General features: G+C 45.5%; 1 protein-coding gene across 4 annotated transcripts in view; it reads right to left on the bottom strand.

Moving 5' to 3' along the window:
- LOC119179588 (uncharacterized) overlaps positions 1-12,353 on the bottom strand; it is a 198,578-nt gene that overhangs the window by 74,219 nt on the left and 112,006 nt on the right. The window contains exon 1 of one of the 4 annotated variants that reach the window (XM_075883816.1): positions 714-826. The exons of 2 other annotated variants lie outside the window; for them this stretch is intronic. In XM_075883816.1, the coding sequence (XP_075739931.1) occupies positions 714-740 (27 nt within the window). In that variant the 5' untranslated portion in view covers positions 741-826. Of the gene's footprint in view, positions 1-713; positions 827-12,353 lie in introns of those variants that run through there. One more of the 4 variants, XM_075883815.1, reaches the window with a different exon arrangement.

The raw sequence follows: 12,353 nt of genomic DNA, 5'->3' as shown, positions 1-12,353 counted from the left end.
CTAAATAGCGTTTGCATACGCACCAATAGTTAAAATATGTATTTATAGGCACCTCTATAAACAACTTAGGCACAAGAATCAGAAATGCCCATTTATAGGCACAAAAACACTATAAAAGCTCTTCTCGACCTCCAATCCATGTTCATATATCGAAGTTTTACAATAGGAACGCAAGATACAATTTGGCACATGCCTATAATCTGACCTTAAGTCATAACTGCTCCCACGAAGAAAATTTGCCCGTGCTGAATATGTTCAAGGCACTAGACGAACTTGAATTAAGATTCCACTTTTGTTTTTTGTGTGAGGCAACGCTCTCAAAAATAACAAAAGGGAATCACCCAAGTTGAAGGCTGTATGTACGTAGCAGGCTGACTATATGTCACCTTCGGTCAGTGACGTGTGAATAGTCAAAAACAAGTTCCCATGGAAATCATCCATAAGAAGGGAACTGCAGTGTTTGGTACGCAGTGTTTAGTTCTGTAGTGTTCGAAATGCGGCTGCTACTTTACTAACATGAGGTAGCAGCTTCGTACCAAGACATTGTCCACAAACACGTGCTCCACCGCTCTACAAAAGTTTCATTCTGTCGGCACGTGCTTTGCACTCGTGCTGGTTTCAGGAATCGTGCACTGTTTACAACATTCTCGCAAAAGGCTCCCCCACGACAGTAGACCAACCACAAGGGGCAAATACAGGTGAATTTTACCCACAGGCTTCCAACTGATGGTTCTTCTCATAGTGAGTCCTAGGATGCGCTGAGTAAGGACAGGTATCGTTAGTACTTGGTGGCAGAAGACGAATATCGCAGCAACCCTTCCATCAGCACAAGCAGCACTCTATGGTGAATTCGCTTGTGTTTTTAAAGAAGACATTGTCTGCGGAGTGGCGTGACTCATACGTATGAGTCAAATTGCGTCCTACGTCACAGACGCGAGCTCTACGATACTGTTTTAGTGGAAATCAATCCATCAGCACCGTCATAAGCCTTCAAAGTGTGTGGTTGTTGTGGTAGTATCATCGCGATTCAAGCGGATCGAGTAGTTGGTATGTGTGTATGTTTATTTTTAACGGCGTGAGCTGGTGTGTGCTCACTGCAACTGATTGTGGTAAAATTTACTGAAACGTACCAAAGATCGGCATGAGCTATATTATGCTCCGGTCTACGCGCCCTAAAAGAATGTAACAAACAGTAACACAGATCGTTGAACGAGTTAGTATGTATGTGTTTTGCGATACACATACTATATTCGAACATAGATATAAACTAACACGTGTACTTCGGAAGCCTTTCATATAAGTAGGTGTAGGAACAGATCTGTTAGTCAACCCAAGTGGTAAAAAAACTGGTAAAAAAACCCTCAAAAAAAGCACGAGCTCATTTGTCTCGTATGTGAATTCGGTAATGGGAGCTACCGTAGCGAACCTCCACCGCTCGATTTTTGTTCTTTCTCTCTATTTTATGACCTCACCAGCGACATCATGAAATAAATATTATGTTTGTGATTTATTTTCAGAAAGATGCCAGGCAGCTGCCAGTAGTAAAGCTCGTGCTGCCGCGGCATATCAGCAAATGCGCATATCAGCATATATAAGGAGTTAAAAACCCCTTGTAATGCCGCTGATTTTTGTTAACCTGCACGCGCAAGCCACCGGGTCAATAAGCGCTGGTTCCTGGTGTCCCATTGTCCATAAAAAATCACAACATATACGCTGAGTGAATGACCATGAGTGGGGTGAAACGGCCGTCAGTCAGTCCGTTCTTCGATCCATCCGTCCGTCCGTCCATCCGTGCGTGCGTGCGCGCGTATGTCTGTCTGTCCGTATGTCTGTCTGTCTGTCTGTCTGTCTGTGCGTCCGTCCGTGCGTCCATCTATCTGTCCTACCATTCGCCTCTCAGTCCGTGCATGCGGCCGTCAGCCAGCCCGTTTGTACGTCCGTGCGTGCGTCCGTCCGCACGTCGTTCGTGCGTGCATCCTTCTGTTTGTCTGTCCATCCATTCATCCGACCGTGCGTCCAATTGTCCGTCTCTTCGTCTGTCTGTCTCTTCGTCCATCCATTCATGCGGCAGTTCGTCAGTCAATTGGTCAAGTCAGTCAGTCAGTCAGTCAGTCAGTCAGTCAGTCAGTCAGTCAGTCAGTCAGCCAGTCAGTCCATGCGTCTCTCTGTCTGTTTGTCCGTCCTTCCGTCCGTTCATCCGTCCGTCCGTCCGCACGCACGCCCGCCCGCCCACCCGTCCGTCTGTCCGTTCATCTACCAATATATTGAACATTCCAAGTACTGTCATCTCGCCTGTTCTTATATGTTGGTCATATACAAGTACCGCCACCTAGTGGACATTCCAAGGAGAGAGAAAACTTTATTAAAAAGTCAGTCAATTATTCAGGCGTGGCCCGTCACCCTTAGCTGTTGGCCGGAATTCTTTGGGACGCGGCAGCAGTAAGGACTTGAGTGATGATGTCGCGCGTGACGTTGGGGTGTGGGCTGCGGAGCAGGGCCTCCCAGAATTATAGTGTGTGAGAACCATCGTTTCGACTTCGACATGTCCACACCATGTGGACCAAATTCGCTACCTCATCACAAAATTTACACTGTGACTGGAAAACTGTGGGGTGCCACTTGCTGTAAAGTGCGGGGTTCGGAAAAATCCTGGTCTGTAACTTTTGCCACAAAACCTCGTTTTTCTTACTCAGTGAGTTGTCCGCTCTCGGGTATACTTGCTGATTCAGCCTGTAGTGCGCGACGACTTCATGGTATGTGCGCATATCCTCGCTTCTTTGTTCGGTAACTTGGCAGGTTCCAGGGGTCAACCGGTAGGTGAGACCTCGGGCGACCGATTGAGCCTCCTCGTTCCCTCTAAGTTCCTGGTGAGCTGGAGCCCAGACAAGCAGAACCTGCTCTTTGGGTACTCCTACCATGTTTAATATACCGGCGGCAGTCTCCGTCACCCTTCATCGTTCATAATTTCTTACGGCGTTTTTAGAGTCGCTGAAGACCACCCTGACCCCCTTTTGGCCAATGGCCAAAGCTATGCCCACTTCTTCGGCCTCTACAGTCTCGACACCAAGAACTGTGCAGCGCGCAATCAGGCCACCATCTTACCTGACCGCCACTGCCGTGTATGCCACTTTGCTTTCATAATCCGCAGCGTCTGTATATGCGACGTCCTGTCGACCGGTGTAACTGGATTGTAATGCCTCTGCCCTGGCTTTACGCTTGCCTTCTTGAAAGGTAGGGTTCATTATTCTGGGTAGCGAAGGTATCTTTATCCTGTCCCTGATCTGTATCGGTATGTCTTTTGAACGCACTTGCTCACGCATGGGCTCCTAGCCGAATCTCTTTATATTGCTCTCCCCGTTTTAGATACATGTAGTCTTTGATGTTATGCAGTCACAGTAGCTTCAATCAGCTCATCGAGTCTGTTAGATACCCCTAACTTTATAAGTCTGTCAGTGGACGTGTTTGGGTGAAGTCCGAGCGCGACTTTCACACTTTTCCTGATAATGATGCCGAGTTTGCCCCGCTCCACTTGGTTCAATTTTAGATAACATGCCACGTACACTATTTTACTTATTATGAAGGTCTGAAGTAATCTAAGAAGGTTCGCCTGCTTCATCCCAGCATGCCTGTTTGCTGTTCGTCTGATAAGACGACATGTCTGATTAGAACTGGCTTCTAACCTAGCAAGAGTTTCAGAATTCTCAAGGTTCGCCTGAATCCTCAGTCTAAGGACACAGATACTGTCGACCGCGGGGATCTCTGCACCGTTAACATACAAGCGGTTGTCCACTTCAGGCTTGTTGTAGAGTCGCCGTTTTCCGGCGGGCATGAGGAAGAGTGCTTCCGAATTTTCGGTCGAGCATTTAAGGCCTTTGGGTTCCAAGTACTTCACAACTTTATCAACGGCGATTTGCAGAGAGCCTTCAATTTGGCCGTCACTGCCCTTGTTCATCCATAATGTTAAGTCATCCACGTAAATGGTGTCATTTATATTCTCAATATGCTTTAACTGTTCAGGCAGTTTCAACATCACAATATTGAAAAGGGTGGGTGATAACACCAAGCCCTGAGGTGTCCCCCTGTTGCCTAATTTAATGTCCTCGAAGGATTCTTCCCCGATTTTTAAGGTGGCTGTCCTGTTCGAAAGGAAGTCCTTGACGTAGTCATAAACTCGCTTTTCGACGTTCAGGGAGCTCAGATTCTCCAAGATCGACACGCGCCTCACGTTGCCAAATCCTTTTGCCACATCTAACCCCACGATAACTGTTGCGTCTCGCGTTGGCTTGTCTAAAATTTGGTCCTTGAATTGTAGCATCACGTCGTCCGCCGATAGTCGGGGTCGAAAACTGATCATGGTGTCCGGATACATACCATTTTCTTCCACGTACCTACTGACCCGCGCCTGAACGACATGCTCCATGAGCTTACCTACGCAAGACGTTAACAATATTGGCCTAAGATTCTCGAAACCGAGTTTTTTACCCGGTTTAGGAATGAAAATTACATTTGCGAGTTTCCAATCCTGTGGTATCGTCCCTTTTTCCCAACACTTCTGCATGTACGTTGCTAGGTTAGCGATGGACCTATCGTCTAAATTGCGGAGCATTTTGTTCATCACTCTGTCCGGCACTGCCACTGATCTTGTCCTTAGCTGGTTAATCTCCGCTCGCACCTCAGCCAGGGAAACAGGGCCGTCTAAGGCTGCGTTTGCCCGTCCTTCATAATCTGAAAGAGGTTCGGATCCAACGGGATTAATGTATCTGCTCCGGACTTCTTCTAAGAGTTCCTTCCTAGTGCCTTCGAATTGGTGCGCCATCCGTTCCAATGTCTGTTTAGACGCTGTCTTCGTGCTCTCCGGATCTAAAAAGTGACGAAGAAGTCGCCACGTCCCGGCCGTACTTATACTCCTATCCATCTCTTGACAAACGTTCCCCCACCTTTGCTTCGTGGGCGTGATGGCGTGCTCTTCAATTTGCCTGTTTAAAGCCGCTATTTGTTTCCTGATACTCCGATCCCATCTCCTCTGTTTTCCGAAGCTTTCTTTTTCTTTCAAAGATTTACTAATCTCCTGTCTACCACTTCGTTGTCCTCCTCGGTTTCCACCACTTCAGTGGCTTCCTTAACAGTACGTAACACCCCGTCGCACCACTCGGCAATGTCAGAAATTGGAGTCGGGTCGCCCCTGAGGTTCCTGAAAGAGTCCCAATTTACGGCCTCTACCCTTCGTTTCCGAGGTGTTGCCGGGCCTCCCTGTACCACTAATCCTATGATGATGTCATCACTGCCGAGGTCCTCGTTTGTGTTGCACCACGTGGCACTAGTGCCACTCCCCGTCAGAGTAAGGTCGGGTGTGGTGTCAACCGCGACACTATTCCCCTTCCTTGTTGGCTGCCACGGGTCGGTTATTATATCCAGATTATGAGTTTGCATGCCATCCCACAATTTCTTGCCTTTAATTGAAGCCTGCTTATATCCCCATGCCATGTGTTGAGCGTTAAAGTCACCGACGATCAGCAATGGTTTGTTCCTACTCTTACGTCGCGTAGAAGCGAAGAGATCCCGAAAGTCGCATTGCGTTTGTCTGGGAGAGCTGTATTTATTTAATACGAACAAGCTAGCGTTTTTCTTTTTTTTTGCGGTATTACTTCTACGAGAACATGGTCGATGTGTGCATTATCAGTGTCATGCTGCACCGCCCTAACGTTTCACCTAACGAAGGTGGCCACCTGCGTACTCCTGCCTTCGCTTACATAAGATTTTTAATCCGGCAATGTCGCCTTTATCCCACATTCCTGTAAAACTATAACATCCGCTCGATACCCTATCCTCAGGAATCCCCGCAGAACCGCACGCTTGCGCGTGAAGCCTCCGCAGTTCCATTGCCAAACGGTGTTTTTACTGGATCTGTGAGCCATGATTGCCACTAAGGTTATTCATCGGCTTGCCTGATACTTCTTGGGAGAGCTGTGCATACGCCCGCTCCCTCTTCGTGACTTCTGTTTTAAGTTCCTCGGTAAGTTTATTATCCCGCTGATGCAGCTGCTCTGTCAGATTTTGAAACATCTCGAAATAAATGAGAGGTGGCTACCTACTACTACCACTACTACTACTTGTACTACTACTACTACTACTACTACTACTACTACTACTACTACTACTACTACTACTACTACTACTACTACTACGTACAATGTGGACGCACTACCCACGGCATAAGGAGCTTCGCCCCTAAACACAGCTGCACAGGTCCATTCATAAGGCACACGCGCGTGTTATTGTTCATATCACCGTCTTGCTTTGTTAAACGGTGCTTATTCACTCGACAATGGGTGAATGCGCATAAGAACGGCTGTGAATAAACAAATTCAGGGAGACTTAACTCGGGTTGTTGTTTACCTAAAGAAAATGCTGTGTTGAAATGTTTTATTATTGTCAAAAAAAGCAAACAGGTGCATGTTTTTTTATTTCAACAATTCGTATTCATTCCAAGCCACTCGTATGGTGGTAGCGAATTTACAACGCATGCTGTAGGTAATAAAATATGTGCAAGAGATTGTTGCTTCCAACTTTTTTCATGAAAGACTAGATGTAAGACAATGTAAAAAACTGCTGGGCGTTTCAAAAACACCGATATGTTTATGAAAGACGCCATCGTGGAGGGTTCTGGAAATTCCGATGGCCTGGAATACATTATTTGCCGCCTAATTTCAAACACACAGGCCTCCAGCTTTGACGCCCATTAGAAAAACTGCCACATTACAGCCATTGTGCGACCTTTGGAATAGCAGCCAAAGACCGTAACGAAACCACCGTGGATAGCAGTGGGACGAAATACCAGTTCCTTCTCTATGTGCGTCCTTTGCAACGTAATCACTTCATCTGTCGGCAACTTTATCATTGTAAACTACCCGTATAAATTCTTGAATATGTCAACGTTGAACTTTGCAGGCAATGCTCTTGGTATTCATTTCACTGCGGCGTTGCTGATGACAGTGATCAGATATCTGATCTTAGAGGGTGAGATGGAAAGACTAGAATTTTATGAGTGCCCATTTTAGCGTTACTTCGGCACCATCGCATCATACTTCGAACCTACACAATACCGCAACATAATAAAATTTTATGCGTTTATTACTTCTACGTGGCAACGTGAAGTCGGCCTGTACAAAGAAGTGCGACATGATTCTGTTGCCATAGGCGGCTACACATGCAGCGGAATCCACTCCGCTGCTTTGTATTGATTGACTGGTCCTAATGAGTCCTTTTGTAAAAACTCTATGGGGACCAAGCAAATTTTATCAGAGAAGTCACCGATACTCGTATTTGTAATTCATTTAGTTGGGAACAACCTGTTTAATTATGATTAACGTAGCGTTTACACTAACAGATCAAATCCACTTGATCTCTTAGTGGACACCACCAGAAGAGAGCATATTTCAGAGATCTTTGGCGGGCAAAAGCTGGCTTCACTTTTGCTGGCGAAACATTGGGAGAGCTTCTACTCAAGCAGGTTTCAAAGATGATAGTATTTTCTAGAACCTTAAGTTGGCTACCTTAAACTCTAGAACGCTATCTAGTCAGCCTAGTCTAGCTGTGCTGTTAGAGGAATCATGGGGTGTTAAATGGAATTTCATAGCGCTCAGCAAAGTTAGCAGGACATGTGAGCATTATACAGTGCTGAAGATTTTACACGTCCTATTCTACCATGGATTAGTTGACAGAAAAGAGCTAGAGGTTGGGTTTTTGTTTCACAAGAAAACTGATGGCAAAATAAAGGAATACTATAGCATAAGTGGGGGGTGGCATGTATCATAAATAGGTTAACAAATTGTACAAGATGGAAGTGGCGCAGCCTACGCACCTTCATCAAATCATGATGATAATTTGGTACAACGCTTCTATGAAGACGTAAAGTCAGCCATTAATAATGTAAAGACAAAACATATTATTATTGTGGACAACTGTGCAAGGCGACCATAAAGGTCTATCATGTTAGCTAGCCTACAGAGTGGTCGCTTGCAACAGTGACAGGCCTATCGTAAAAGTAAGGGCGATACTTTGAGGTAGCCCAGATTATAGCAAGGTGCTTCTTTTCTGTTGTGTAATATTTGACTTTTCCTCCTTAGATAGCGACCGGCTCGGAAAACTGATTAGCCTTTCAAGTCCGCCAATTGTCTGCATCAGGACGGCTTTTCAGTTTGTCCTGAAGTTTGCAGCAATCACCGCCTTCTATACATGAAGGATCGCTGAGCCGGAGGTCAGATTATGGGTTGTGGATCTTCACGCTTGCCGTTTCCATTGAACTGCGATTCTTGCTTATACATTGAGTTTTAGTTTTTCTGGGCTCGCATTCCCCCAATAAAAAGCCCCGTTACAACTACTCACACCTCATACGGTCTGCAACTTTCGCTGCTAGTTACTACAATTGAAGCGAATTGTTTTTTTGCAGGCGAAAGCTTCGCGAGAAATTCATGTAGAACTAATCAAGGACGAAGTGATGAAAGCTGTTTCGTTGTTATATCTTGCTTCCACGTTCCCGCTGTAGGCTTACTACCATATGTGGGATATTTAGAAGTACAGTAAACTGAGAAAGCTGGTATTCGTGCATTCGGTTACAGCGCCTGCTTTATGTCTGCCTTATTTACAATGTTAGAGTATCCGTCCTATGTGGAAATAATAAGTTCCTTGTTCTTTTCATCCTAGAACATAGTCATATTGATTGTGAAGAAACAGTCACATGAGGATAACAAAAAATCTAATGATTTATATGGTTCCTCTGCAGCAGTCTTATTCACTGATACTCGTTCGAAATCGAGTCAGACAGCTTATTGGCCTTTAAGGACGTAGATATTGACAGTACTTGTAATTGTGAAAGAACCTCCCGTTAAACAAAGAAGAAAAGTCAGCCGGATGTAGCCGAAGACAGCCGGTAGAAGCAGCGCACCTGTTATCACATCGATCCAGCTTCCTGTCGATATAGCACTCACAATAAACAAGACATAAAGAAGGCCGTCACATTCCTTCGAGGTCCACAACATTGTATGACAAACTAGGTATTATTCTTTCAAACTTCGTTCTAAACAGCCGAGAGCGGTATACTCAGCAGCAGAATCAGAGTGCAGTTCTGTTGAAACACGGCGCGGTTGACAATTTCAAACACAGATACATTATGAAAGCCCTGTTCATATTTAGGAAGCTTTGGCGATTTTATTTGTTTGATTTCTCCAACATATATTTTTTTCAAGCTAATCACCTAAAAGCACCTGGGGAGAGCACTCAGCTCTCGGTTTACCAATTTTCGTATCTTCTTTTTTTAACATTGTAAGCCTTGAGAATGGGCGCAGAAAAGCCGCCCATGCACCCCGTCCAGGACGAAGGAAAAAATAATCATGTTAGGCCAATACTCTATTAATTTCTGAATGTGGATGTATCAGTAGTGCTAATACGGCTTCCTGTGCTACATTTCCGCTCTAAAGTTGGTCTAAGTAATTTCGCCAAGTACCTGCATTTTGTGTGCTTTTTTCTTTCATGTTTCTGTTTTCCATCTTTTACGCCCCTGCCCCGCCGCGGTAGTCTAGTGGCTAAGGTACTCGGCTGCTGACCCGCAGAGCGCGGGTTCGAATCCCGGCGGCGGAGGCTGCATTTCCGATGGAGGCAGAATCGTGATAGGCCCGTGTGCTGAGATTTCGGTGCACGTTAAAGAACCCCAGGTGGTAGAAATTTCCGGAGCCCTCCAGTACGGCGTCTCTCATAATCATATGGTGGTTTTGAGACGTTAAATCCCACATATCAATGAATAGTTTTCACCGCACTTTTCTATACTAATTTATTGTAGTATAAAAAGACAATCAAGCATTCTCCAAATTTTTTTCTTGATTAATGCAGGGTTGTGGTATAAACGCCGACTACCATAGTTGCTGTTTGAAGAACCTGCATATTTCTTTGACTTCGCGCCTGCGTTCACATTAAGAAGAGGCCGCACTCAGACAAACTTCGGCAGTTTCTCTACTTGCGATGCACAGTTTCGTTTCTTTCTTCGTCGTTGTTCCTGAGCTTTTTTCCTTAAACATAACTCTAAATATATTCGCAAGCAATAAACATGAAACTTCCTCGCCCGAGTCTAAGGAAGCTTTCAGGAAAGGACTGGTACCGGCGTCGTCGCTCACGAATGTAGTTCCGCGGTCATTATGATAGATATTGCCAAGTTCAGAAGTTTAGGATTGATCACTCCGACAAATGACAGCATGGCTCCAATGTAAGGCCAGACATTACCGTAGTTGTCATAGGCGTAGATACATACAGCCCAGTATTACCAAATACGTCTATATAAAAAGATGGATATCAGAAACAGATACGTGAATTAGAGTCTTATATGAGAACTTTGGGCAGATACCACGCATTTGTGGGGCTTAATTTCATGTGAGGAAAATGGTGTGCCATGATGATCTACAGAGCATTTAAATTTAGAGTGGTGGATCTGTTCCTACTGGTAGAATCAAGAAAGAGCCTAGTTCCAAGAGTCTCACCTGAGAAGTAAGCCAATGTCCTGGCACTGTGTTAGATGGACGTCATTACAATAAGAAACTGTTTGTACTATGCCCGCCAGGTAATGCGAAAGTTTTGTGGATGGGTTCATGCCGAGGATTTTTCAGCATACTAGTGCGTTGATTGCGCGCTACGTTCAGCGCTGAGCTGTATGTGCTCGGGAAAACCCCATGTAGCATTTGCGAAAATTATCAGCGTCATGCAGGTGGCCAGTCTTCGCCCGCGTCTTCTAGCCGCCAACGTGGGTGTTCTAATTGTGGCCACCTCAAACCGAAATTTTCATTGATAGGCATAAGGGTATAATAAAGCTGACTGCCTGGTCATTATATAGACAACGTGAAAATCCTGCCGTGTGCATCATGAAATTCTTTCATCAAGAAACCTTTCCTACGAAGTCCTCTTCTGTCACGTACGGCTTATGCCCCTATACCCCGGCTCGTGGTATATGCTTCACCGATGGATAAATGGAGGAACTTCATTTGTAGGCCTGAAAAACGTGACTCGCACGCAAGCATGACCTAAGCATGACCGCCACATCTTGGGCTCTATAGATGGCCCAAAGATGATTCCCCTTGTTGGGGCTTCTAATGGAGAGCACCACTTGGCAGGTTTGGCTTAATCACTGCCAGAAACGAGGGGAATCGCCAGAGCATATGCTCTAAGCTAACTATACTTCCCCCCCCCCCCCCAACGGGAAACTGGCACATACACAATTAGTGCTCAAGCATTATGCAACATGGGTCAACACAATTAGGAACTTGAAACGCGCAGCCCCAGTGTTTTGTATAGTTCGTTTTTGTCTTGATCAATCATCCGTTATGTCCGTACAGAAAACTTAATGCGTGATCGTCGCCCTTGTTTTTCCTTGTTACCTTTTAAGGGACCAGCGTGCTGAGTAGTGGGATTCGTCCAATTTGAGATACACGTACGCGCTATGGAAAACATACAGGAGTGCTGTTTTTGTAGATGTTTGCCGTGTGTGATAGATTGAAGATTACCATCATTACCTACCAGTGCTCAAACACCACCTGAGCATTTTTTTTACAAATGATTGACCATAAAAGCTTAAACGTGTCCAGGGGCTTTGCTGTGGCCCAGTCTTGCTGCTGTGACCCACACGATTTCTTACCGGATAACGCCGGTCCTACAAGTTCTTATTGCGCAGGCGTGCTACGGCACTGTTTACGACTGGATGGTAGAAATGCCTCAAATCTTTAATATATCAATATAAGCACCACGTCAAGATATATGATATAGCAATGTTGCTTGAGGCTGAAAAGCAGCCTTCTTCACAGAAGAGCGCTGGAACGGACAGCGAACAGAGAACGGTACAAAAATACGTGCTTTCTTCTCTGCTTTCTCCGGTGTCCACTCCAGCGCTATTTCTTGCTAATATGTATTACCAAGTAGCCATATCTCAAACCATGCTTCCATAGTAGCGTCATATAGCCAAACCTGCCATCCGGGCAGCTGCGTGATGTCGTCAGAGAAACTACTCTTTGGCAGATTGCATTGCCTCTCTGCATCACGTGCGCTTCACGTGCGTTGTAGGTGGCAGACGTCGTAGCTGTGCCACTACGTCACCTGAGCGCACCCGCACTGCTCTGAATTAAGCTGCCGACGTCACACTTCGTGCGGCTTAACTTTGGACGCTCGCCGAGCCAGTGCCTCTGTAATCATTTATGCACCATTGTGAACACATGCATTCTGATTCCGTAAGAGGTGACATTCTGGTAGATTATAAGAAGAAAATGTAGATTGCAGTTGTCCGAAGGGCCGTAGTCATTTCGCTCAGTGGTGTCTACACT

Source organism: Rhipicephalus microplus, unplaced genomic scaffold, assembly GCF_043290135.1.
Source record: "Rhipicephalus microplus isolate Deutch F79 unplaced genomic scaffold, USDA_Rmic scaffold_21, whole genome shotgun sequence".
In the NCBI taxonomy this organism is placed as follows: domain Eukaryota; kingdom Metazoa; phylum Arthropoda; class Arachnida; order Ixodida; family Ixodidae; genus Rhipicephalus; species Rhipicephalus microplus.
The sequence above is the reverse complement of the archived record's forward strand: the minus strand, read 5'-3'. Positions and strand labels throughout refer to the sequence as shown.